Source organism: Podarcis bocagei (assembly GCF_964188305.1).
Source record: "Podarcis bocagei genome assembly, chromosome: 14".
NCBI classification, from domain to species: domain Eukaryota; kingdom Metazoa; phylum Chordata; class Lepidosauria; order Squamata; family Lacertidae; genus Podarcis; species Podarcis bocagei.
In genome coordinates, this window is record NC_138139.1 from 5,157,983 (window position 1) to 5,182,923 (window position 24,941).

At 49.5% G+C, this 24,941-nt stretch overlaps 1 protein-coding gene across 12 annotated transcripts in view; it reads left to right on the forward strand.

Moving 5' to 3' along the window:
* Positions 1-2,746: 2,746 nt before the first annotated feature.
* TPM1 (tropomyosin 1) overlaps positions 2,747-24,941 on the forward strand; it is a gene marked incomplete at its 3' end in the record, with an annotated part of 30,457 nt that continues 8,262 nt past the window's right edge. The window contains exons 1-10 of one of the 12 annotated variants that reach the window (XM_081170681.1): positions 2,749-3,050; positions 4,328-4,453; positions 4,621-4,746; positions 17,601-17,734; positions 18,916-19,033; positions 19,525-19,595; positions 20,842-20,917; positions 21,990-22,052; positions 22,555-22,624; positions 24,610-24,692. In XM_081170681.1, the coding sequence (XP_081026807.1) occupies positions 2,937-3,050; positions 4,328-4,453; positions 4,621-4,746; positions 17,601-17,734; positions 18,916-19,033; positions 19,525-19,595; positions 20,842-20,917; positions 21,990-22,052; positions 22,555-22,624; positions 24,610-24,692 (981 nt within the window). In that variant the 5' untranslated portion in view covers positions 2,749-2,936. Of the gene's footprint in view, positions 3,051-4,327; positions 4,454-4,620; positions 4,747-10,469; positions 10,869-17,600; positions 17,735-18,915; positions 19,034-19,524; positions 19,596-19,918; positions 20,918-21,989; positions 22,053-22,554; positions 22,625-24,609; positions 24,693-24,941 lie in introns of those variants that run through there. The other 11 variants (XM_081170680.1, XM_081170684.1, XM_081170682.1 and 8 more) reach the window with 11 other exon arrangements.

Consider the following 24,941-nt stretch of genomic DNA (forward strand, 5'->3'; position numbering starts at 1 on the left):
AGAGTGTGATGGATCATAGTATAGCCCCTGCCCTGCCCACAGGACTTATAAGAAGCAATCGGATCAGGCATAATAATAATAGCATTAATTTGCTTACTTCAAAAAGGCTAAAGGTGTAAAAGGCAAAACGCATAAAACAGTGTACAGTATATCAATAAAACCATTTAAATAACTCATAAACAAAGCCGGCAGAAAGGCCTCAGAAGCCTTCCCCATCTGACTATGTATGGGGAAACATCTGTGCATGCTTAGAAACATTCTCCTCTATACAGAGTTAGACCATGAATCCATATGGCCTAGTATAGATTCTGCACTGGCTCAGACAGGAGCTTTTCACAATCCCACCATGGAGATGGCAGGACTGAACCTTCTGCACGCAGAGCAAATGCTCTACTTCTACAGAAAGGTCTGTCATGTAGTTCTATGTTCGAAGACTGAGAACTGTCACTGGGGTGGGGGAGAGAGAAAGATTGTGGGGTTGGGACCTCAGTTTCCTGCAGCAAAGGAAGACTGACTAATCCAAATCCTCTCCCATATCTTAAAACAGGGCAATAAACTTTACTCTGGAGGTTAACCAATGAATTCTGGGGTTGATTAATCAGCAAGGCAGCAAGTTAAGAGAGCACACTTGGTCTCTTTCTTTCTTTGACTGTTTTGTCTCTGGCATGTTATTGCAACAAGGAAATTCGGGGAGGGGGAAACAAATTTGTAACATGGCCTTTTCACTACAGCATCGTCTGAAAAAATTGTAAGTAGCATTTGAGTTGTGTGTACGGTACATTTGTTTCAATTCAAGCAATGGATGGGTTTTTAACTGGTTGTCCATCTAAGTTTTAAAACATGTTATTGCTTGATTTTACTGTGTTTCTTTTAGTACAATTAGATCTTGCATTTCTCTTACAGCACAAAGGGGAAAACCTGAGACCCAGGGTCGCACCTGATGTGGTCCTCAAATGCCTTCTGAAGTTGCCCACTCTTCCATCCCATCAGGGCTCCTTTTTTCTGCTTCCTCATTTTGCCTGGATTTTTTATGTACATCTCATCACCCACACACTTTCTGTGCTTCTGCACACTAGTTGCTGGAAACTGCAGAAGGGGAGAGGCCTCTGGTGCTCAGCTTCTGCCTGCAGGTTTCCCGCCACAGGCATCTGGTTGGACCAGTGGTGTAGCGTGGGGGGAAGGCTGGGGGGGGGGCGTGGTCCAGGGGCCACCACAACAGGCTCCCTCATCAGAGCCTGTATCTGGAGTGTGAGGGAGCTGCAGAGACGGGCAGCTCCCTTGCGCCAAACGCCACCAGCCGCAACTCCATTCCTGGGTCAAGCCTGACCCGGGGGTGCAGAGGAGAGTAGGCAGCAACGCTGTGTCCGCCCAGCTGCAGCTCCATCCCCAGGTGAGGCTTGACCCAGGGGCAGAGAGAGGCATCCAGCTGCAGCAGCTCTATAGCCGGGTCAAGCCTAGGCATTCTAACTGGAGGTAGTAGCCATGGTGGACATCAAAGCCAGGCTGTCCTGATTCCAGATCAGCTAATCCAGAACATTTTTGTCTCTGGCTCACTCACCATAGGCATGCAGGTTATGCCCAAGGGAGTGCGACCCTCGACAAAAGAAATAGATTTCCTACCCTTCCTCTACAGAGCCCGGCTCTCTTTCCTTCAGTGCCACCCTCCCAAGATGAGGTAGATCAGGCTGAGGGAGGAGTGGCCCAAAGATTCATGTTTTATAGGCTATAAATGCCATATATAATGACTTTTGTTGTAATTGTGATGCTTAGCTTGTTTTTCATTGCTTTGTTAATAGTGTTCCATAGATATTAACTGTTTTTTTTCGAAATTTTATTATATTATTATTGATTTCCAGTACATAACAATTACAAAAGGGTGGGGAAGGCAAAATCCCAGCTTGCCTCCCTCCCCACTCCAGGACCAATCAGTCTATTTTAGTTTGCCAAACTTCAAGGTTTGATTTCAGTGGCTGCCGTTCTTCAGGGTTATCAGTAAAGTATTTTATAAAGCGATTGTAATTATTTCACTGATGATTTGTTAATTATTTTATATGGTTTATGCTGTACTTGAGAGGTTCTGTTATGCTGTATTACGATATTCTTTATTGTTTGCAAACCACTTTGGGATTCATTTGAATGAAAAGCATCTAGGAAATACAATCAATTAATCCAAGGAAGTTGGAGAGCTTAATGGCTTGAATCTGCCTTTGAACCCGCTTCCCCCTGGACTGTATAAAGGTAAAAAGAGCCCGGGAGGGGGGCGTCCATCACCCTCTTCTCACAAGATGCCCTAAAGGACGGGAAGGCGCAGGGCGCGCTGGCCACTTGCGCTCCGGAGGAATCTCCCGCTTCCGACGGCGGAGGTGGAAGGCAGCAAGGGGCCAGGCAGAGCCCAACGGCCGTCCATGGTCTTCACCCGCCTCCTGGGAAAGCCGTCCCGGCTGCTGGGTCCTGGGCCGCGTCTTGGGGGAAGAAGCAGAAGCGCCGTCGGGCCGCGAGGTTGGACGGAGGCTCCCCGGCAGCGGCGGCAGCGGCTCCTGCCTTCTCGCCCCGTCCCTCTTTGCCCTTATATAGGCATCTCTGGGATCAAATGGCAGGGAGAAGAGAAAAAGATGCGGAGGAGGAGAGGAGGAGGAGGGCTGGGGAGGCGGGCGGGCGGAGGGAGGGCGGCGCGAGCCCTTTCCCAAAAAAGTATTGGATGTCTCCAGGAATGCACTCGGCCCCCGGGGACGGCGGTACTTATCTGCCCGGCGCGACTGGGGAGGCGCTCGCACTTCAGCCCGGCCCTTCGTCTCCGCGCAGCCCAGCCTCCTCCAGGAAGGCAGCTCCAGACGCAGCAGCAGCAGCCAGACGCACAGGTCCGCCGCGCCGCCTTCGAACCGGGACGTTCTTCTTCTTCTTGCCGCTGACCCCCGACCACCGCCGCCGCCGCCGCCATGGATGCCATCAAGAAGAAGATGCAGATGCTCAAACTGGACAAGGAGAACGCCTTGGACCGGGCCGAGCAAGCCGAAGCCGACAAGAAGGCGGCCGAGGACAGGAGCAAACAGGTGGGCGGACGCCCCGTCGGGGCCCCGCAGGGGAGTGGAGGGAGTTTGGAGCGGGGCTGGGGAATATGGGGAACCACCCCCCGAGAAGGCGAGGGGGCGCTCCAGCAAACGACCCTCCCGATTCTCGACGTGTTTCCTCGGGAGTAAGGTCCGTGGATCTCCAGGAGGGTCCAGACTGACGGGCTGCCTTCCCGGCGTTGGGTTTCTGGAGTGCTTTGTAAGAAAGAGGGCGCGCGGTGGGCCGTCGAGGAAATTTGCCTAAAGTTGGGGGAGTCTTTCTTTTTTGCCCCTGGAAGAAGCTGGGCTCATGGGAGAGAAGGGGCCTGCACCTCCTCCGGAGGAAAGCAGTTGGCTGAAGGGGAACGTTTCTGGACGGTGGCTCGACGGTAGCAGGCCCCGCTCCGCAGCTCCCAGGTCGTGGAGGAGGAGAAGCAGGGTGTGCCCTGGGACTTTTTGACACACGGAGACACAGGCTGGCCTGCCAGCTTTCTGAGCGTCAAACTAGTTTCACTGCAATAAGAGGAGCAGAATCCCTACAGCAGGACCAGAAGCCTCTTTTCTCAGAAGTCAAATCCCATGGGGGTGGGATTTTACTTATGAGAAAAGATGCAGAAGGCCAGGCAGTGAGGCTTGCCCAGTGGGGTCAAGGGCCCTGATCCTAAGGAGGCATGCCTAGAGGATTGAGCCCACAGCCTCCCTGTGGGAGGAAGCCCCAACATTCCCCGTTCTGCTTGGCTTCCAAGTGGGCATGAGGGTCCTTGCCATCAACCAGTCCAGGCCAGCTCAAGCTTGTCGTGACTAAGCCCCACTGAAAATAGTTACTCACAAATAACTTGTTTTGTTGGTTTCAGCAAGATTGACTAGTGATTAAGTATAGCTGGATTGGGGTCCAGTTCAAATCAGGGACTGTCTCCCACCCCACTTTTTTTAAAGTGATCTCCAGAGTGGGGTTAAAAAAATAAAAAGAACCACCAAACCCTCTAAGTCAATAACTATATCTAAGCACAGGGTGTGGACTGGCCTGTGGATGGGGCTGAGTCCACGGCTCAGATCTGTTGCATCCTGCCTCACATGCCACTTGGTTAATGCCTTTTCTCCTGCTTCTGGTCTTGTCTGCCCATGTGATGGAGACGTGTAAAAATATTGTGCTTGCTAATTCCAGGGTGGGTGGGAGGAATCCAAGAGGGTGGCTGAAGGCAGGGCAATGTCCCTGGACACAAATGCATCTGAGTGTGTTGTCTGTCTCCTCCTCTTTTGCCTCTAACATGCGTGGCTAGTTGGAGGAGGACATTCTGCAGTTGGAAAAGCAACTGCGGGCCTCTGAGGATGAGAGGGACCGGGTTCTGGAAGAGCAGCACAAAGCGGAAGAGAGCCTGCTGGCTGCGGATGAGAAGGCCACCAAGGTACCGTGCTGAGAGGATGCTAACGGTTCTCCTTCTCTCCCTCTTTCCTCCTTCTCTCCTCTGTCCATCTGTCCTTCTGCACCTGCACCTCTCCTGTGCGCGATCACCTTGCCTGCTGCACCCCCTTCTCCCACACGTCCTCCCTGCTTTCCCCACGCCACAACCAGCTGGAGGATGAGCTGGTGTCTCTGCAAAAGAAGCTGAAGAGCACTGAAGATGAACTGGACAAATATTCCGAGTCCCTGAAAGATGCCCAGGAAAAGTTGGAGGTGGCAGAGAAAAAGGCTGCAGATGTGAGTACCCTTCCCTTTCCACCATCACACACACCACTAACATTTGGGCTGCCATCAGCCCATGCCATCTCTAAGGCCACACAAGTCCATCTTCAGGGCCAGGCATCTCTTGACATGGGCGGATGGGCAGGAACAGACCATTTTCCTTGCATGATGACAGTCACCCCATCACCAAAGAGCATGGGTACCATTTGTTCATTTTGGGTACCTCCAAGCATGTGAAGTGCTACAGCTTCATAAGCGAAGGGGAAAGATGTCTCTCGGGGGTCAATATGCAGGCAGAGGATGAAGGGATAATTGATGTTACATTTAAAATCTTTGCAACTATTCAAAAGACACGTATTAATACACATAAAACAGGGAAGGGATGTAAATACTTAGGGTTGTTGAGTTGAGGCTCCAATGCATATAATGGATACCCAGTAGGTTACCAAAAGATGTCTGTGCTTAAGGATTTGAGGGTACAGGTAGGCCAATGATTCTTAACTTCCAAGCCATCTTCTGGTTTTGAAAGTCAGAAGGTTTGTCAAGAAAACTACAGCTGTGAGGACTCAGCCCGGAAGGTGATACTTGCTGGGTCTGCAGTCTGCAGGAGATAGATCCAGAGAATAAGCATCGGGGTTATATATAGCTCAGCACTTTATATGGTCTGGGTGAGAGCTGCACCCTTTGCAGCCTCTCATTCCGCCCACCTGTCTAACCCTTGACGAGTATTAAATAGTCTCATGCATGTAACTCTCAGACATTTGTAGCTCCCCGTCCATTACGGTGCAAGGGAAATTCTTTCCAAGTAAAGACGTCCTCCCAAGTTTAGAGTGGGTGATGCACATCCCAAGCAGATGATGTCACTTATATTTCACTCATTTGAAAAATGGTAGCATAACTTCCATATACATAAGTGGTTTTAGAAAGAATGGGCAAAAGTGCGGTGTTAAATGAAGAAGATCCAGTGCAAGTTGGAAGACAAACTTCTTTCTTATTTCTGCTCAGTCCATTGCGTAGGATTAAAAAAGAAAGTCTTGTGCCCAGCCTAGAAAGGAATCTGTTTGACTTAATTTCAGCCATAGAACCACAGAATGACTCTTCGTCTGAGAGACAGGCTGCGTCTAATCTGGTTCAGATGTGTTTCCCCCGTATGTGGCATTCTATAGATGGAAGTCAGCATTCCAGCCAGCCGGTTTATTTAACTTGTTCAAAGGAACCGCATATAGATCCAGGGGAGATATTCCTTATAAGGAAAAGAATGCAGACTATTTTGAAATGGCTTGTCTCAGATGAAGGCTGGGGAGAGCTGAGAAATGCTACTGGATTCTCAGAAGGAGACTCTTGCAGTTTCCCTTTAATTCAGAAAGCAGGCACATTGGCTTGCAAATGTTGAAAGGAAAGTGAGAGCTCCTTCCCCATCTTTTTCCATCCTGTACCTTTTAGGTGTGGGGTTTCTTTTTGTAGAAAGCAGCAAAAGGAGATCCAGTGCTACTTGATCTAGAAGGCCAACTTGCCTAGAGAGGAAATAATTTCCTGGATTGATTCAGAAAAATGCTTAGGGAAGGACGGATGTTAAATGAGTGTGCATGAGGAAGGGCTCCCTGGAGTGAGATCACCTTTACCGGCTGGGATTGGGCAACTGCGGGGACATTAGTCATGGGCAAAGCAGACGCAGTCAGCCTCCAAATCACTTCCTTTGAGACACACTGGTTTGCCTGTAGTGGGAGGGAAGAGCTTAATGAGTAACTTTAGGGTGTTGCTATCCTGTTCCCTGCGTGGCCTCCACCAGTCAGCAGAGTCTTGGCAGGTGCCCTTTTACTGTAAAGGTGTGCCCTAGTGTTCTAAATTGTCACAGATCCTACTTTCAGAAGCCTTCACTGCCAGAAAGCTGTAGTACAGGCAGCCCCATCTGAACTTGCTTGGCTTTGAAAACTATGTTTGCTATCAGGAGAGAGAGAGACTCTCTCTCTCTCTCTCTCTCTCACACACACACACACACACAGAGAGAGAGAGAGAGAGATCAGTACTACTCCTGCAGCATGTTGACTCAGGACTGAGTCCCACTGAGTAGACTGAGTGGGGTGGGGCTTGCTGGCTGGTAATTGTTTAGGGATTGCAGCCTTTCAGCCCAATCCTATACTATTATACTCAAAAGTAAGGTGAGTTGAGTAATCTGGGGCTTACTTCCCAGGTGCATGAAATGGCAGCTGAAATCTGCCTGTTACTCCATCCTCCACTTCTGCCCTGAGTGCCTGTGTGTTTTGAAGGCTTCCTCAGGAGGTTTATGGTAATCCAAAATGGCCATCCGTGGGGGGTTTCCTCCCTCCCAGGAGAGTGAGCAGGCCAAGTTCCTTCTGGCTTCTGAACACAGCTTTCAACTAAAAATCAATTTGGATGACCAGAACAATATTTTCCATGTGCCGACCTCCGTAGGATATAATTCTGAACATGTGGAACATCCTGTCTTGTGGAAAGGAAACTGTTATAATGAAGAGGGCTAAGCAACTTCTCTCTTTAAAAAAATACCCTCCTTGCAGACTTCTCCATTCATTTTTAAAGCAAACAATTGAAGCTCAGTTTAAATATGAAGCTGTATTTAAAAGCAGAAACATCTACATGTAGAAACAACTAGTGCGCCAGAGCCACATGCCACAGACTGGATTTCTGGCGTACTCCTTTTGCTCACACAGTCACCAGAGACAACGCACCTGGTTGGGGCTGAAAACCCGGCAGAAGGTTCTGTAGATGCTAAGTGCTCAGTCCCAGCCAGGTAGGTTGTCAAATTACTGGGTTTTAAATATATATATATATATATACCTGGTGTCATGCTTAAACCAGGGCTGAGGAGGAGCTGATTCTGCCATAGGCCAACACCCACCACACCCAACTTGGCGACTCATCTGACCAAGATTTGAAGCCAAAGTTTAACTGAAGTTGCAAATCCTAGTCAAATGGAAACCTTGGCTAGCCTTTGTCATAGCTCATATCAGTAGATAAGGTAGGAGTGAGGAAACCACTCCCTATGGGGGAGCAGAAAAAGAGAAGCCCATAGCTCAATGGCAGACACCCCTGGTTTTTGCATGTAGAAGTTTGGTGATCTGGTGACACACACACACCCCCCCCGGGTTTTGAACTAAAACTCCCATCAACTCCAGCCAGCTGGGCACTAGACTGGCAAAGCCTGCTTTAAAGGATCTTTGCCTGAGACCCTGACAAGCTGTTGCCAGTCAAAGACAGCAGTACTGGACGAGATCAGGAGTAGGCAGGCTTTAGGATCCACTTTCATTTTTTTACCAAACCCCCAAGACCAGCCAATTGGAGTCAGTTACAAAAGGCATCCTTTTGGAATTAGCCAACTGATTCTGCAATCAGAAGGAAGGAATGGTGATGGCATAAGGCATCTCCTCGACTGTCCTCCACTGTGGTTTTTCTGGTGGTGCCAAGAATCCCCCTGTGGCTTGTTGCTATGAAACTCCTTGGAGATATCTGGAGTATTTTGGACAGCACTTTAGCATCCTGCTGTCACTAAGCCCCACCTATCCTAGAATGACTCTGGAATATGGAGTGTTCAACTCAAGGCGATTCTCTGGTTTGACATTCCCTGTGTTTCAGCCAGTATTCTTCCTAGTTTTCTCTAGCCCAGCAAGTCCTGCTCCTTCCCCCTTCCTGTTTTCTCAGGGGGCGGGGCACAATTTTTCCATTCCATTTGCATTATAACACAAGCATGTTCAGAGCCAATTTAAAACCTCTTTGCTCTTTCCCAAATAAAAGGAAGTAAAGCCCCCTTCTCCCACTGAACACACCTAGAGTTACACAGAGGCCACAATTCTGTTTGCTGATATCTTGAACAAGCATACTTTTCAGAATTCATGCAAGTTCTCTAAGCCTTCCCTGCAAACATAGACCAATGTAGAGATGGTAATAATATTGGTCTACCTTGCAGGACTCTTGTGAGGATTGGTGAGTTAAGGCATGTGAAATGATTTGAATGCCAGCAAATGCTAAGTGTCATTAAGGCCACAATCCTACAAACCTAAGCAGCTTTGTACTGAATCAGACCCTTAGTCCACCTACCTCACACTAACTGGCAACAGTTCTCCGGGGTTTCAGACAATAGAAAGCTATACCTGGCAGTGCCAGGGATTGAAACTGGGGCCATCTGCATGCAAAGCCACTGAGCTCCAGCCCTTCCAGACTGAGGAGTAATATCCATCAGACACAACAGGATTTGCTTCTGAATAGACATGCATAAGATTGCACTGCATTTCTCCAATAATGGTTTCCAGAAACGTAGACAAGCACCTTTCATTCTCATGTCCTCCCATTTCATTTGCTTTGTTATGGTGGCCTTTTTGCAATCTCTGTTGGTGGGAGTCTGTCTTGTTTTTGCATATCTGGCTCTTGCTAGGTAGCCTGCTAAACAATTAATGCTGGGAATCTGTAGCAGGCTCAGTCCCTGGTAACTACTTCCTACAGTGCTATTGTGACAGCTGGCTCAATTCTTTAGATGGTTTAAAGCCAGGAAATGTTGCTGTAGTATCACTCTGAGCCAAAGCATCTGTCCCTGGGAGCACAACACCTTCCACCTTGGAAGTGCTGTGAATCTTTGACCACCAGGTGGCACTTGTGCACCTTTTCTGGAAAGTCTCCATTCACTTCCACCCTCCCCCTTTTCTGCCCCCAAACCTCTCACCCATTCCTGCCCCAGGGCATTTTGTCTTTGTACAAATAGGAGAGAGAGGCTGGGGCAGTTCAAGCAGAACAGGCCTGGGACAAAGCTGCTTAGTCCACCACAGCACAGGAACAAGGCCAAGTTACCCCTCCTTGCTACCCAAGCAAGAGTCATGCGGGCTGCACCTTGGGAAATGCATGCGAGATCCAGCTGCATTCAATACCAAGTTCTCTCATCTTGTGTCAGAGCTATTCCACTTCAGGCAGCAAGGGAGGGCTCACAGGACAGGATTGTATCTCAGTGTGCAAGAATGGTTAATATATTTACGTACTTGGCTAACAAATTCCACTACAATACTGATACAAAAACATCTAGATAGCTAGTACACCCATGAAAACAAGCTAAGGCATAACCCTGACATGCTAGATTTATTGATGCAGGGATTTGAGGTGTTTGTGAAAGAGCATCCTTCACCTTGACCTCTGCTACAGTCCAGAGGTTGCCTGCCTCTTCAGGGCCACGCACTGGGGAAATATTTGGGTACTCTTCCGCAGAGAGCAAACAAAAGCAGATCACATAGCACGATCCCAGAAGTGTTTACTCCGCTGTAAGATTTTGTGGGCCTTGCAAAAAAAGTATGTGAGGAACTGTGTCTGCATGCAAACTGATCATAGGCATACTTGTTGTTGTTGTTGTTTAGTCGTGTGCGACTTCGTGATCCATTGGACCCCGTGGACACGCGTACTCAGTAGCAAATCCCAGGGCTTTGAACTGGAGCTGGACTCACTCCCGAGGAATTCTAGGAAATGAATTCCACTGGTTTTACAATTCCACTTGTTACAATCAAGCTGGATATATATACTATTGATTTTTTAAAATTAATAAGGGGAGAGGTTTACTTCCACACTAACAGTGTAAAAGGGGTGGAGGTCTCCACATATAACTTTGGCTAGGAATTTCGCAGCGCGATCCGCAGCGCATTTCATCCGCAGGAAGTCCCGCAGATCTCGGTGATGCTGGTTGGGCTTGAGCGGTTCTTCAGGCGCTGAAGATGCGGCCTTGAAAGGACTGCGGCTTACTTGCGAGTAAGTGCCCGCGCAGCCCACTGCAGGGCAGGGCGCGGCTCCGCGCCGAGACGCGGCGTCTCCTGGCGGCGCAGGTGGGCGCTGGCGGGGCCGCGAAGGCGGACTTCCGGAGGCGGCGAGGCGGGAGGAGCCGGGGTGGGCGCCGCCTTGCCTCCTGGCCCTGCGCCGCGCTGCTTGCCGGTCGGCCTCGGCCCGCTTCCCCTTCTGGCAGCCTCGCCTCCTCGCTCTCCTCTCCTGCGGTGCCCATGGCGGCGGGGCTCAGCTCGCTGGAGGCCGTGCGCCGCAAGATCCGCAGCCTGCAGGAGCAGGCGGACGGCGCCGAGGAAAGGGCCGGCCGGCTCCAGCGGGAGCTCGACGAGGAGCGGGCGCTGCGCGAACAGGTAGCCATCCCCCGAGCATCGCGCCGGGCGCCGCAGTCCCAAGGGCGGCGGCCGCCCTTCCTGCGCCTTTGCGCCTCGGGAGCCCCCGACCCAGCTCGCCTGGGAACCGGGAGGACGCGGAGCGCGAAAAGGGGGTCTTTCCAGCAAGGAGGGACTTGGGGAGCCCCGCTTGGAGTCGGCAGCTCCTCGGTTGCCCTTCCATCCCGGAGACAAGAGGGAGCCCCGTCTCCTTCCTCGGCGGCCCGCTCCCCGCCGCGGGCCTCTTCCCCTTCGCGCTTTGCAAAGCGCGCCCCAAAACCTTCCTCGGGAGACAAAGGGGGCTGCCGGGGCTGCCGCGATGGCCTCGCCTCGGCGAACAAAGGCGGCGCTTTTGGGAAGTTCCCCGCGAGAAGCCAGCTGGCCGTTGCAAGGGGAGCCTGGCGCGGCTTGGACCGAGGCCGAGGAGAGCCTTGCAGGAGTCGCTTTGGGCTCGGGGGGCTCAGGCTCGGAGAGGAGGCGTAGCTAGAGTGAATTACCGTTTAGGATTGCTTTGCGCGGGGTGGCGCAAGGGGCAAGTCTGCACCACATGCCCCTGAAAATCTGAATTCGGGGCAGCGCAAAACCCACCTTTACACCTTTGGGATGAAGAGGGCGGGGCTCTGGGCACAGCGAGGGGGTTCTACGTGTTTACTTTTTTAAACGGAGTAAAATCCATGCAAAACCGCATGGTTTGAAGGACATGCATTAATGTGCACACTTTGATTCCGGTTTATCCGGCCTTCCTTGTAAGCAGCAGAAATTGGCATGCCAGCCTCATAGCCTACCCAGAAATTTGCCTGATGCCAAGTGGGACCATTGGAGCATCCTGGCTTCAGTATTGGCTACAAGGGCTCTCCAGGGATTTGTGCAGGAGGTGGGCCTCCTAAGGATCGAACTTGGAACCATGTGCCTCCTAAGAAGGAGCTGTTCTGCGCTTTCCTCCTCTGAGCTAGGGCCCTTCCCTAACTTGTGGGGGGAGGGGAGGTGAGGCTCAGAGACTTAGTCAACGCAAACCAGAAATCTTAAAGCTAAGCAGAGACTTGAATTCCTCCCCAACTTAAACCCAGTATCCTGTCTTCTGCACCATATTAACCTTTTCCTTTAAAGTGTTGGGGGATTTGCTCCCATGGGTGTAGCCAGGGGGGTGGGGGGCCTGCACCCCCCAATCAGATAACTAACTGACCAATTCCATTGCAGATATCTTGGTTCTGCCCCTGCAACAAAAGCCTGCCCCCGCTAAAGTAATTCCTGGCTACACCCAGATGCCGCTTAGAATCATAGAACGGGTCGTGGGTTTGAGCCCCACGTTGGCCAAAAGATTCTTGCATTGCAGAGGGTTAGACTCTCGATGACCCTTGGGGTCCTAGATGACCCACTCTGATTCATAGACTTCAAGAGGCATCCAGTCCAACCCCCTACAACGCAGGGCCCACAGCTAAAGAATCACTGATATAGGTGGCCCCCCATCCCCAATGAAGGAGAGACCACCCCCTCTGTGCACATCTTGCGCTGCACCCAGCCCTGAGAGGCAGCTGAACATTCATTTTGGAGTGTTCCCAATACAGGGTCACAGTATTAGGTGCAAACAACATTGTGTGTGATGCCTGTGCAAATTTGTTGACCAGAGGAGGGGTGGTGACCCTTTGGCCCTCCTTAAGGTGTTGGATTCCATTCCCCCATCAGCTGCAGTCGTCGGCAAGGTCAGGGATGATGGGAGTTGTAGTTGGGCAACATTTGGAGGATGTTCCGCACCCTGGACTAGAGTTCTTTCTCAACGAACATCAGAAGAGTCCTGCTGCAGGATCAGATCAAAGAGCATAAGAATAGCTTTGATGGATCAGGCCAAGGACCCTTCTGGCCCTGCATCTGTTTCTCACAATGGCCCATTGGATGGCCGCCACCTCCTACAGAATGGAAACATCATCTGTCCTACCACTTCTCTTAGTAGGCTAGCAAAAAATAGCAATAGTAATAAAAGCCTTCTGCAGAGCAGATTGGGGCATGAGGGGTGCTGGTTATGGAAAAACATTTCCCTCCCTCCCTTCTCCGTGGCCAATGTGGGAATGAAGTGGGCTGATGGGGGAGGGCCAGACCATTCATGCACCCCCAGGGCATTCCTTGTTGCCTGCCAGGGGAGTTGCTCAGCCAAACATTGGCCCTCCAGATGTTGCAAGAATACTGCTCTCCACCTTCCCTGAACCCTGGCCATGCTGGCTGCCAGCTTTGCTGGGTGATGGGAGCCCTGGCAACATCTGGGGGTCATTGCTCCTGCCCTGACTCTTCTCATTTGGGAGAATATGCTCCCACCTTTTGTTGTGTAAGGAATGGCTTTGCTACTCAACACCACAGCTCCCTGTGGCAGATAATTCTGCAGGTTAACAGTGTACTTAAAATGACAAAACTCTCCCGCAACCACCCAGTTTCTTTGGATTGTGACTCCTGCCCTTTGGTATTTGCTGAAAGACAATCTCCCTTGTCACTTTCTGCGTATGCCACCCATGAGAGAGCCCTTCTGGGCCAGCCTTTAAAGGCTTCTCTAGCTCATCATCCTGTTTCCTGTGGTAGCCAACTTCCTGGGGGTCCACAGAGGAGGATGCACTCTGATGCTGCTGCTCCCCAGAAAGTAACATTCAAAGACACATTGCCACTGAACATGGAGATTCCACTTAGCCATCATTACTATTGAAAAAGACCCCTATTTGTGCACTTTCCTGCCCTGCTTTTGGTGCAACTTTCTCTTCATCCAGGTTGTTAGTGTGTGGTTGTGCTGTCTGGGCTGCAAATTCTCAAGCATGCTGTCTGAGATTCACCCACAAAAGAACTCTGCCTTGAGCAGGTGCAGCTGGTGACTCAGACATCATGGACGCCTGGGTGATGGGCAACTTCCCTGAGCATTGCTAACCAGTTTCATTCAAGCTGTGATCCTGTGTTCATTTACATGGGAATAATCTCCCTTGACTTCTAAGTAAATATGCATATTGATGTTGGTAACATTTTTTAGAAGAAAAACCAGTGTGAACATCTTTGAATCTGGTTTCCTTTGTTCAAGGCTGAGTTTCACATGGCTGCTATGAACAGGGTTGCCATACAGGTGTTCAGATCAGGACTTGTTTTGTTCTGGTTTTTTTAAGACACAAGCTGAAAAAAAGTGGCACCTGCAACAAAATGTTCAGGCTGCCAGCAGCTCCCTCCCACCTCCATTTCAAGCACTGCGATGCCACTTCAAAAATCATCACTTCTTTCAAAGGATCCCGGGAACTTGTAGTTTGTTCAGGCTACTGAGAAGTATTAAAGGTAAAGGGAGCCCTGACCATTAGGTCCAGTCGTGACCAACTCTGGGGTTGCGGCGCTCATGTTGCTTTACTGGCCGAGGGAGCCGGCTTACAGCTTCCGGGTCAAGTGGCCAGCATGACTGAGCTGCTTCTGGCAAACCAGAGCAGCACACGGAAACACCATTTACCTTCCCGCCGGAGCGGTACCTATTTATCTACTTACACTTTGAGGTGCTTTCGAACTGCTAGGTTGGCAGGAGCAGGGACTGAGCAACGGGAACTCACCCCGTTGTGGGGATCCGAACCGCCAACCTTCTGATCGGCAAGTCCTAGGCTCTGTGGTTTAACCCACAGCACCACCCATGTCCCTCTACTGAGAGGTGTTAGGAGAGCCCCATTCCCCTCGCAAAGCTACAGTTCCCGGAGTGGTTTAACAATCCCTCTTCTCGGGGAACTCTGGGAGCTGTAGTTCTCTTGAGGGGAATGGGGGCCTGCTCACAACTCTCAGCAGCCTTAACAAACTACAGCTCCCATGGTTCTTTGGGGAAGCCATGGCCATGAAAAGGGATGCTTTAAGTGTATAGTGCAGGTGGGGCCTTCATTGCTGTTCCTGTTTGCCTGCTGGGATCCTGCCCTTTTCTCTGCAGCAAACATTTAGTTGGGCAGGTGCCGAATGGGGTGGATGCTTGACTTAATGGCAGGTGACCCACTTGTTTGCTTGATCACCATGCAAAGCAGAGGGAGGCGGGGATGAGAAGAGGAGGGGCAGGGGAAACCCGAAGCCAGGGCTCTAGATGGAGCAGGACTCCAACTCCTGCCGTCTCTGACCATTGGCCATGCTGCCTCCTGGGATTCCAGGTTTCCCCATCCGTGACTTAGATGGTTTTGCAATTCAGGCCGCAGTCCTATGCCTGGGGGCTCATCTCAGCATCTGAGGTTGCTTGTTAAGGAAGCCTTGTATGTATATTTTACATTTTTCTTGCTTGCTTGTTTCTCCAAAGAGATTGGAGGCAGCAAATAGACAGTAGTAAAAACAGATTAAAGCAAACACGATTCCTTTAAAAAAAAAAAAATCCCCCAAAACACATGTCCAGATCAACCCATTTAACAAATTCCAGCAGCATGAAAATAATGTAGAAGCCATCCTTGGGGGGGGGTGGGGGGGATATATAATCAACCCAAGGACTTTTAAAGCCAAGGTTGTTTAAGTAAGTCCACAAAAGTTGATAGTCTGTAAAAATGTTGTCTAGCCTGCTGCAGAATGGGAGTGCAGGGCTGGAGAGCAGGCAAGCACTTAGAGGCCAGGCTGTAAGAAATGGCCAGTGTATTGTGCAAATTCCAAATCCTGTGAGGATACTCCTTTAAAACACAGAGATCAGGTAACTAGCAGAGTTGTTGAAGGGGAGTTTCTGCAGGGTGGAGGGTGCTGTTCCCTTCCCATTCACTTCAGAATGGCGACTGGAGGGGGAGGGAAATAGTTGCTGTCAAGCCCGGCAGCAATCATTAATCCCTGGTCTTCTCATAGTGAAACTATGAGCAAACACAGACAAGAAACTTGTGTTTATCGGCTAGCCCTGGGAGTGCCCCTCCGGTGTCATGGGTAGTTTTCTTTACCATATAAGGAAAAGCCCTGCTTTGCAGAAAGAGGGGAGAAAGGCGGGGGGGGGGGAGAGCAAGGCCATAATTTTGGGACTTTCAAGGAAACTACAAGCAAGCCTCTGCTGACTTTCTGCTTTGGGAACAGGAAGTGGGATACTGACCTTTAATCACTGCAGACTGCAACTGGGTTGAGATCAGTTTTGATGTAATTATTAACTGGGCTGCCTAATCGGTTTTTTCCACACTTGAGACCAGGGTTGTTTGCCAGTTTTCCCCTCCTGAGAGCCTCGGAAAGCACACATGGACTCTGCTTCAGCCATGCCGGCCCAGGAAGTAATTCTGTGCAGGCCCCACCCAAGTGAACAGGAGCTCAGTGCATTGAAATGTGGCGTCGCCCTTTTGACTTCCAGAAACTTGTATTTATTCCTGATCTTTTTGCACTGACGGAGCTCCTAAGCAATAGTGAGGCTTTTGCATCAAAAACCACAGCAACTGAGTTTGCAGAAGAACATGAAAATGTGGCTTAGGTTGCAGTCCTAAACCCACTTCCTAGTGAGTAAGCTCTCTTGCACACAGTGGAGTTTCCATCAAAGTTGACATGTCGCTGTGAACTTGTGGAAGTATTTAAAATTAGGTAGTCTGGTTTGCTCATATTTTATGTTAGAATAAAAATTGTAGGGAATGGCATTCCTTGTAAAATAAGTTGTATAAAAAGTATTGAACTCTTTCCCCCTCCCGGATAGGATCATATTTGGCACGGGGACCACACACAAGTTGGGTTGGAGCTACTGACTGGTGCCCTTTCTGGCACAGAGGATCTGAGAGTGCAGGCCACTTCCCTGTGCGCTGTGGTTTTTTCTCTTGCTGACTTAGCTGAGAATTCAACATCAGCCCAGCCCTGGAGAATCAGCCAGGAGTCTGAGCTCTCTCTTTGGGTCCTGTCTAGGACTCCCAGAAATTCCCATGGCCTGCTTATGCCCTGCAGAGACCCCAAAGCTTTTCATGGGGGAAATGCAATTCCGTCCTTACTCCATGATTTGAGCAAAAAGTCTGGAAGTATGTCAGGCTGGTGTGAAGGAGAAGACAGTTCTCTGCCCCAAGAAGTTTGCAATCTGAAATGATGGTAGCCAACGTGGTACCCTCTAGAAGCTGTTGGATCCCCAACTCCTGTCTGCCCCAGCCAGCATGACCGGTCATTGAGGATGGTGGGAGTTGGGGATCCAAGAACATACAGAGGGTGCTGTGTTGGCCACTTTTGATCTAAATTTTGGAAGCAGGAGGAGTTGCATCCAGGGCAGCACACCTGTAAAGGGCAGTTGCTGGGCCTCGTCTCCCCGCCCTTCGTGTTCTTGCCCCTGATCTATAAGACCCACCCTTCATGTTTTAACTCTAAAAGATGGGGGGGGTCCATTTCCTTTAACTGTCTATAAGTGAAAGTGGCTCTTGATCCCTGAGTGAGTGAAGGATTAGACTGCCTGAGGTGTGTCATGAAGTAACTCGCATGAAAAGGAAAGAGTTGAGAAATATTCTAACAGATTAGGCAAGCGGTGATGGGGACACACATGGCCACAGTCTTTTTTTTAAAGAATCCCCTACTTTAAGAATTGGTTGCTTATTCTCTGCTAACCCCTCAAAACACCACTTTCCCCTATTTTGTTTCCGTCTGCTTCTCCCCAGCCTGACACCCCCCAGATGTTTCAGACTTACACTCTGGGGGTTGTAGTCCAAAACACCTGAAGGACGTGGGGGGGGGCTGGCTGAGGTCTCCTTTCCCCTTCACAGTGTGCTTCCCAACCACCTCTTGGGCTCCCTCAAAAGTCACGGTGTTTTCCTTTCTCCCCAGGCTGAGAGCGATGTGGCTTCTCTGAACAGGCGTATCCAACTGGTAGAGGAAGAGTTGGATCGTGCCCAGGAGCGCCTGGCAACAGCCTTGCAGAAACTGGAGGAGGCTGAGAAGGCGGCAGATGAGAGCGAAAGGTGGGGATAGCCCTCCAACTGTTGTCCAATCTCAAAAAAACCACACCTCAGTTGGAGGCAGGAGCATAGCAGCGGCTGTGGCCTGGCCTGCCTTTTAGCCTCGGCTGTGTTCGGCCACGTACCCTAATGCACAGCATATCTTGGCAAGAGGGCACCTGAATGGCATCTTCACACATCCATATCCTCCCAGAGTTCCCTGAGAAGAGGGATTGTTAAACCATTCTGGGAACTGTAGCTCTCTGAGGGGAATAGGGATCTCCAAAGTGCTCTCAGAACCCTTAACAAACTACAGCTCCCAGAATTCTTTGGGGATAGGCCATGACCTTTTAAAGTGGTATCATTGTGCTTCAACTGCATGGTGTGAATGTGGACACAAGCATACATACATACATGCACACACACTCCGACATGGGGCCCAGTCCACCAGGGTATTATTTTATTAAATTTCTCCAAATTTATACAGTTAACCCCCACCCCCTTTGTGTGCATTTGAGGCATGCATGACCACTGACCCGCACACCATTTTCAGCCCCAGAAGGGCATGGGGCTGGCTTACACAGTCCTCTTGATGCATACAGTGCCTCAGAATGCCACCCCTGTGCAAATGGGAATTCCCTGAACACTGGCTTAAAAAAAAGCAAACTAGCAAATAGCCTGTTGTTGTAAGTAGCTGTATGTTTTGAAGGGAAGTTCTTTTACACCCCTGCAAAGTATTTGTGAGCAGAGGCTTAGCCAGTCGCTGCCAAGCATGGAAGGGTGGCACCAAATTGTTCTTTCTCATACAAGTGAGTGGCAGCCATACGTGTACTAGATAGCCAGACTATCTTGAAGTTTAATTTTGGTACCCAAAAGTGCAGTGAGCTAGAGGGGGAAACAAAATTTCAGCCCACCAGTGAGGAAGGCACTTGTGGGAAGTCCTTAATAGTGTTTTAAAATTGTTGAAACTTCCCTAGCCAGAGAGATGGCTGCAGAAGATTTCCAGTGGGTTGGAGGCAGGTGCTTTATACCCCAGGACTATCCAGGGAAGCATAAATTAGGCAAAATCAGAGAGGCGACACTGATTTGCTTACAGGTCACAGAAATAACTTTTTTTGGGGGGTGAGGGGGAGCAGAATTGTTGAGACACAAATGGGCCTTCAATAGCAAGCTCTTTCCCAACCCTTGTAATTTCTGCCTTCCAGAGGAATGAAGGTCATTGAGAGCAGAGCCCTGAAGGATGAGGAGAAGATGGAGATCCAGGAGATCCAGCTCAAGGAGGCCAAACACATTGCTGAGGACGCTGACCGCAAGTATGAAGAGGTGCGTACTTGAGCGCAGCCGGGGGCCCTTGGGAGGTTATTTGGTTTGGCTGCTGTTTCCAAGGAGGACCAGTGAGGAGGGAGACCTGAGATGCTCTGCAGAAGGCATGGGGTGGCAGGGTGACCCACTGAGAGACTGCGAGGACCTGAGCGGAGAAGCTTTGTGGAGGAAGCCCACAAGAGGGGGGTGGAAAGTGATGCCTTTTGCCTAGCAAGCGTTTGAGAGAGTGTGCTGAAATTTCACAAGGGCAGGATCGCTGGGAGTTGTACACCATCTCCTGAAGCTGGGGACTTGACCTTGGCTTCCTGCCTTCTGAAATGGTCTCCCTCTCCACCTCCCTGTCTCAAGTACGGGCAGCACAGTTACTTGGGGCAACCTTCCCTGACCTGTTGCCCTCCAGATGTTGTTGGGAGATGATTCTCCATCGCAGTCTCCATTTTGCTTCTGGACCCTGAGCCCCCCCCCTCCTTCTGCTTCCCCCATTGCTATAGGTGGCTCGTAAGCTGGTGATCATTGAGAGCGACCTGGAGCGTGCGGAGGAGCGGGCTGAATTGTCAGAAAGGTAGGGGCCACCTCCTGGCCGATTAAAAAAGGGCTCTGGGGTCCATGTGGCAAGTGTGATTTATGTCGCAGTACATGAGTGTCTGGCGCGGGACGGTGACTGGCTATCTTCCAGCGGCAGCTGCGGGGGTCTGCTGCATGCCTTGGCACGCCTGAGTGTGTGTGCGTGTCGTTGCGCCTGCGTAGGTCTGTGCGCTTCCGTGGTGTCTGAATCGTTTCCTCTGGGGGCCTCTCTTATTTGGTCTGGGTCACTGCATGCTTTTTTACTCGCACACGGATTGTTTTGTGAATGGCTCTTGTGCATTTTCATGTGTTCACTAACAGCCAAGCCCGACAGCTGGAGGAACAGTTAAGGATAATGGATCAAACGTTGAAAGCATTAATGGCTGCTGAGGAGAAGGTACTGGAGACAACATACCTCTGTATCTGTGAACCGAATGATCAGGTTTTTTTAGCTGCCACCCAAATCTCCTGGCTACCCTGACCTTCTAGTTAGATGCCTCTTAGCAGTAGTGGCTGGATCTCCCCTTTATCCTTCTCCTTCCTCTCCTGTGTTTGCTTTCTCTCGTCTCTGGTGTGGATGCCGGCGTGAGTGTGCACAGGTGTGTGCTTCACCTTTTTTGTAGCTGATCGAGCCCCAAGAAGAAGCTGAACCTCCTGGGCTGGTTGAAGAGTTTTGGATAAGTCAGCCTTCCGGTGTTTTGGGCTACAGCTGCCGCTTGGGCTGTTGGGATCTGTAGTCCAAAACATCTGGTGTTGGCAGAATAAATAATTCTGAATCAACCTGGCTATTTTAAAACCCACAGTTGTGCTTGTACAAGTCACATCTGCATTGGCTCCTGAGTGCAGAAAGAGAATTCCATGGAAAATCCAGACAGAAGATTGTTGCAGGTCTGCAGACAGTTCGAAAATTGCCATTTTGGCCCTGCTGAAATGTGGCAGCATTCATTTGGGGGCCTTTCCACCAGAGACTCTTGGCTCACCCAACCCAGAGCACGTGTGTGATGCCCCAGTAGCATAGCAGATTTGTGGACAATATTTTGGAGTCCTTCAAAGCAACTTTGGGTTCTGCGATTAATTTATCTCTTTGATCTCAAGTGGGTTCAGCTTCTTTCAAGGCCCTTTCTTAAACTCTGAGATTCAGTTTTCATTTTTCTCTATCTTTTCTTCCCTCTCTTTCCCTCCCCCCTCCCCCAATGACTGTTCTTCCTCTTGGCCCCTTTCCTCCCTCCATTCCAAAATAATAGCAAATGTGCTGAACTTGAAGAGGAGTTGAAAACTGTGACCAACAACCTGAGGTCGCTGGAAGCTCAGGCAGAAAAGGTATGGTCTAGCTGCGAAAGGTGCAAATGTTACATGACGGGCTTTCCAAGCCACTTGTCAGAATGTTTATTCTGAAGTAAGTCCTGTTGCCTCCAGTGGGGAATTTACTTCCTGAGTACTCTTTTTTAATATTTTACTCTCCACTTATTTCTGATGCTTCTAATGCCACGTTCACACCATATAATTAAAAGTACTAGGGTACTACTTTAAACAGTTGTGGCTTCCCTCAAAGAAATCTGGGGGCTGCAGTTTGTTAAGGGTGCTGAGAGTAGTTAGGAGGGACCCCTGTTTCCCTCCTGAAACTACAATTCCTTGAGTGGCTTAATAATCCCTCTTCACAGTAAAACAGAACTGTAAAAGCATTCTGTAGATCAATAAAATAATAAAATAGTATAATAACAGTTTTGTTTAGGGTTGCAAAGTGGATTTCTTATTACTATTCTAAAGAGAGAGAGAGCAAAACTCTGCATCAACAGTCACTTGTTGGCAGATGAAAGGGTCTTTGACCCTTTAACTAGATTTCTGAGAATCTGCAATGGATGCTTTCAAGAGCAGACTGTGACTTCAGTGTGAAATGTGGATTGTAGCATTATGAAGCTGAACAAGGAACCCAATAGGCTATCTTTTAGTCATCCTGTGTCAGGAGTTCTGTGTTGTAGTGCAAACTTCTTTCCATATTCCCGCCCTCCCGGGCATGAGAGAGATTGTGCAGTCCTGCAGAAACAGCTGGTTTGAGCCAGAGCTATAAACCAGGGTGGGGAGCCAATGACCCAGGCAGTGTGGCTAATGGTCAGTGGTGGTGGTGGGATTTGGGAGTCCAGCAATATTTGAAGGGCCATTCCTGTTATAAGCTTTCCCACTGTTAATGCACTTAGCTTACAACAGGCTATTGCTTGGGCTTGCACAATGAAATCTCAACACTTACTCCTGGCATTGCAGTTTTGCTGGTTTCCTCTCATGCAGTTATTTTTAGTGGTCTTTCAACTTGTGATTGTAAAGATATTGGACGCTGCCACCTCAGTGCTGCCCATGTCTGCTCAGTTGACCTTCCTTTGGTCTGCTTAATCTACAGTACTCGCAGAAGGAAGACAAGTATGAAGAGGAGATCAAGGTCCTTACTGACAAACTGAAAGAGGTAAAAATGCCGCTGTATCCTTGCGACAGAAGCCAACCCTCTTCTTTTCCCTGCAGCTTTTAAGAGATTTTGGCCAAACACCATGAAGAATCTTACCTCTTGCCCAAGTGGAGGGCACGAGAGCTTTGCTCTGCTCTTGGGAAACTTCCATTCTGATCAGAAAATGTCTCCATGTACTAAAAAACAGAGGGCTGCATCCAATTTTAGGCCATTGATTTTGGGTCCATAAATTTTAATAGTTCTACTCTGAGCATAACGTAATTGGATGTCACCTATAAATATAATTGTTGCCCTGGGCTCCTTTGGTAGGAAGGGCAAGATACAACATGAATAAATAAAAATAATTGAAATGCTATATTGTTGTATTTGGAGCTGGTTTCCCACTCTGTTTTGGAAGATTCTGCTGCTGCCGCCACCCAGCCTCTTTGCACAATGCAGAAGCTTTCCTATACCTTCCGTGTGCTTTTTGACCATTTCCTTTGTGTGTTTTCTTGGCCTGCAGGCTGAGACCCGAGCTGAGTTTGCAGAGAGGTCGGTAACTAAGCTGGAGAAGAGCATTGATGACTTAGAAGGTACGTTTCTTTATTTGCATCCCTTGCTAACCTAGAAGGCTGAGACAGCAAACTCCATCTTTGAAGTGGGCACTTACAGTGGACAATTGCTAATTTTTGGTCAATACTGGTAAACATCTGCTATGGATAAGTGCCAGGCAGCAGAGGTTGAGAGACCTCCCTAGCATCACTGCGTCTGGAACGGAAGTGACCACTAGGCAAGGGAGGAAGATTGCTGGCTGAACAGGAGGGGACACAGGTGGCGCTGTGGTCTAAACCACTGAGCCTCTCAGGCTTGCTGATCGGAAGGTCAGCAGTTTGAATCCCCGTGATGGGGTTAGCTCCTGTCGCTCTGTCCCAGCTCCCGCCATCCTAGCAGTTCAAAAGCACACCAGCGCGAGTAAATAAATAAGTACTGTGGCAGGAAGGTAAATGGTGTTTCCACATAGTCAGATTTGACAGGACTTAACCTTTTCCTTTAACACATGAACAGGGCAGATGAATAACAATTGACTGAAAATGGGGTTTCAGAATGTTTGATAACTGGCTTTAGACAGAAGGTTTTGCTTTTGCATCTTTCTCTTTTGTCTCTGTCCCTTTGGTGTCTCAAGACTTCATTCTCTTGAATATTGAACTCCACTTCCTCCTCCTCCTGGTCCTTCTGGAATATTCCACTGTAAAAAAATGAACAACTCAGATAGGAAATGCTATGAGTGCCTTAAGATCACTGGCTGAAAATGTCAGCCAAGGGAGGCATTGCAGTTGCTCCCATTAGGAATGTTGCAAGTTGACATAGTTTTCTGATGGAGATGATGAATGAAGGTCAAGACAGCCATTTGGTGGCACCTACTGACTCCACTGTCAGCGACATTTGAAGCCTTGCTTGTGTGTTAATAGGGAGCATCTGTTTAGCAGTTACATGCACCCTTTGCTTCCAAGGTCTTCACAAGTCCTTGGAATTTTCTTCTGTGTTGGTTGGACACTTGGGGAAATGGAAGTAGTTGCTGGAGAGCCTTCCCTCAAGTCTTCCTGTTCTTGTTGGGGTGTGAGGCCTGACCCTGCTCTCATTCTGTAGGGAACTGCTGCGTGGGAAGGGGTTGTCTGCTGTTACACTGGAAGAATGTTTTGGACTTGGACTTTGCCAGCTTGTGTGTTCTGGTGCTTCTGGCCTACATCTCCGGGGGAAAGGAGGAGTTTGGTTTCAGAGCCCCTTGGGCCTCAGCGCTATTCTTTCTGCTGAGCCAATCTGCTTTCTGACCCTGTGACAGTGGCACCAGGTCCAAGAGTTCAAGCCCCTTGATGCAATGACAGAATCGGAAGGAGCAGTAGGAGAGATAAGGACTTTGACAAGTCCTAGAGAAAAATGTTCCCTCTGGCGAAATGCTGGTGCCCCAGTGTGTTTCTGGTAGGAAAGCCTTCCTTAGGGGGGGCTGTGCAATTTCTGCTTCAAGCTGCGTCTAGGCCACAGACTTCTCCAACCTGGTCCCTCCAGATGTTTTGGACTACAACTCTTAACACCCCCAAGCCAGCACAGTTGCATCATGCTGGAGCTGATATTGTAGTCCAAGCATCTGGAGGGCACTGGCTTGGAGAAGGCTTGTCTAAACTGTACAACTTTTGGCTGCAGAGATGGAACAGCTCAAATGCATGTAGAAAAGTGGGAACAAGTTTTATCCAGGTTTAATGGAAAGCTAGCATCTAGGAGAGGTTTTGCGGTATCACTTTGATGTTTGCTTCCCACCATTTGCTTGCTGTATTGTTATTATTTCTACCCACATCTAGCAACTCCACTGCTTGAATTCTTTTTGAACCCATTTGACTCATCTGTTTTCTTTTGCTTTCTCTCACACCTCTCCTGTGCCACACGCTGCCGCCTTCCGCACACCTCCATCTCTCCCCTCCTGGCTGCCATGACTTCCGGACGGTGTTTTGCTTCCACATCACCCTTGGTCACTGCCGCCTCCTCCTCCTCCCACTTCTTCTGCCTTCCCCTTGGTGACTCTCAGATGAGTTGTATGCTCAGAAACTCAAGTACAAGGCCATCAGCGAGGAGCTGGATCACGCTCTCAACGACATGACTTCCATGTAATTGGCCTCTTGTTTCTGCCTGCCCCTGAGGCGCCTCACTGCTGCAGCCTTGCAGGTTAAACTGGCTCACTCTTTAGTGCAGGGCTGGCCTCTCCACACGCCTGGTGCTGGCATGGCTGTGGTCTGATGGAAGCATCTAGGGTGGAGGGGGGGAAACGTTTTAAATAAAAGTAAGCTTCCAGCCTTTAAAATCTTGGAGAGTTTGTTAAATGTCTCCTAATAATTTCCATGCCAGTTTTGTGGTTTCATA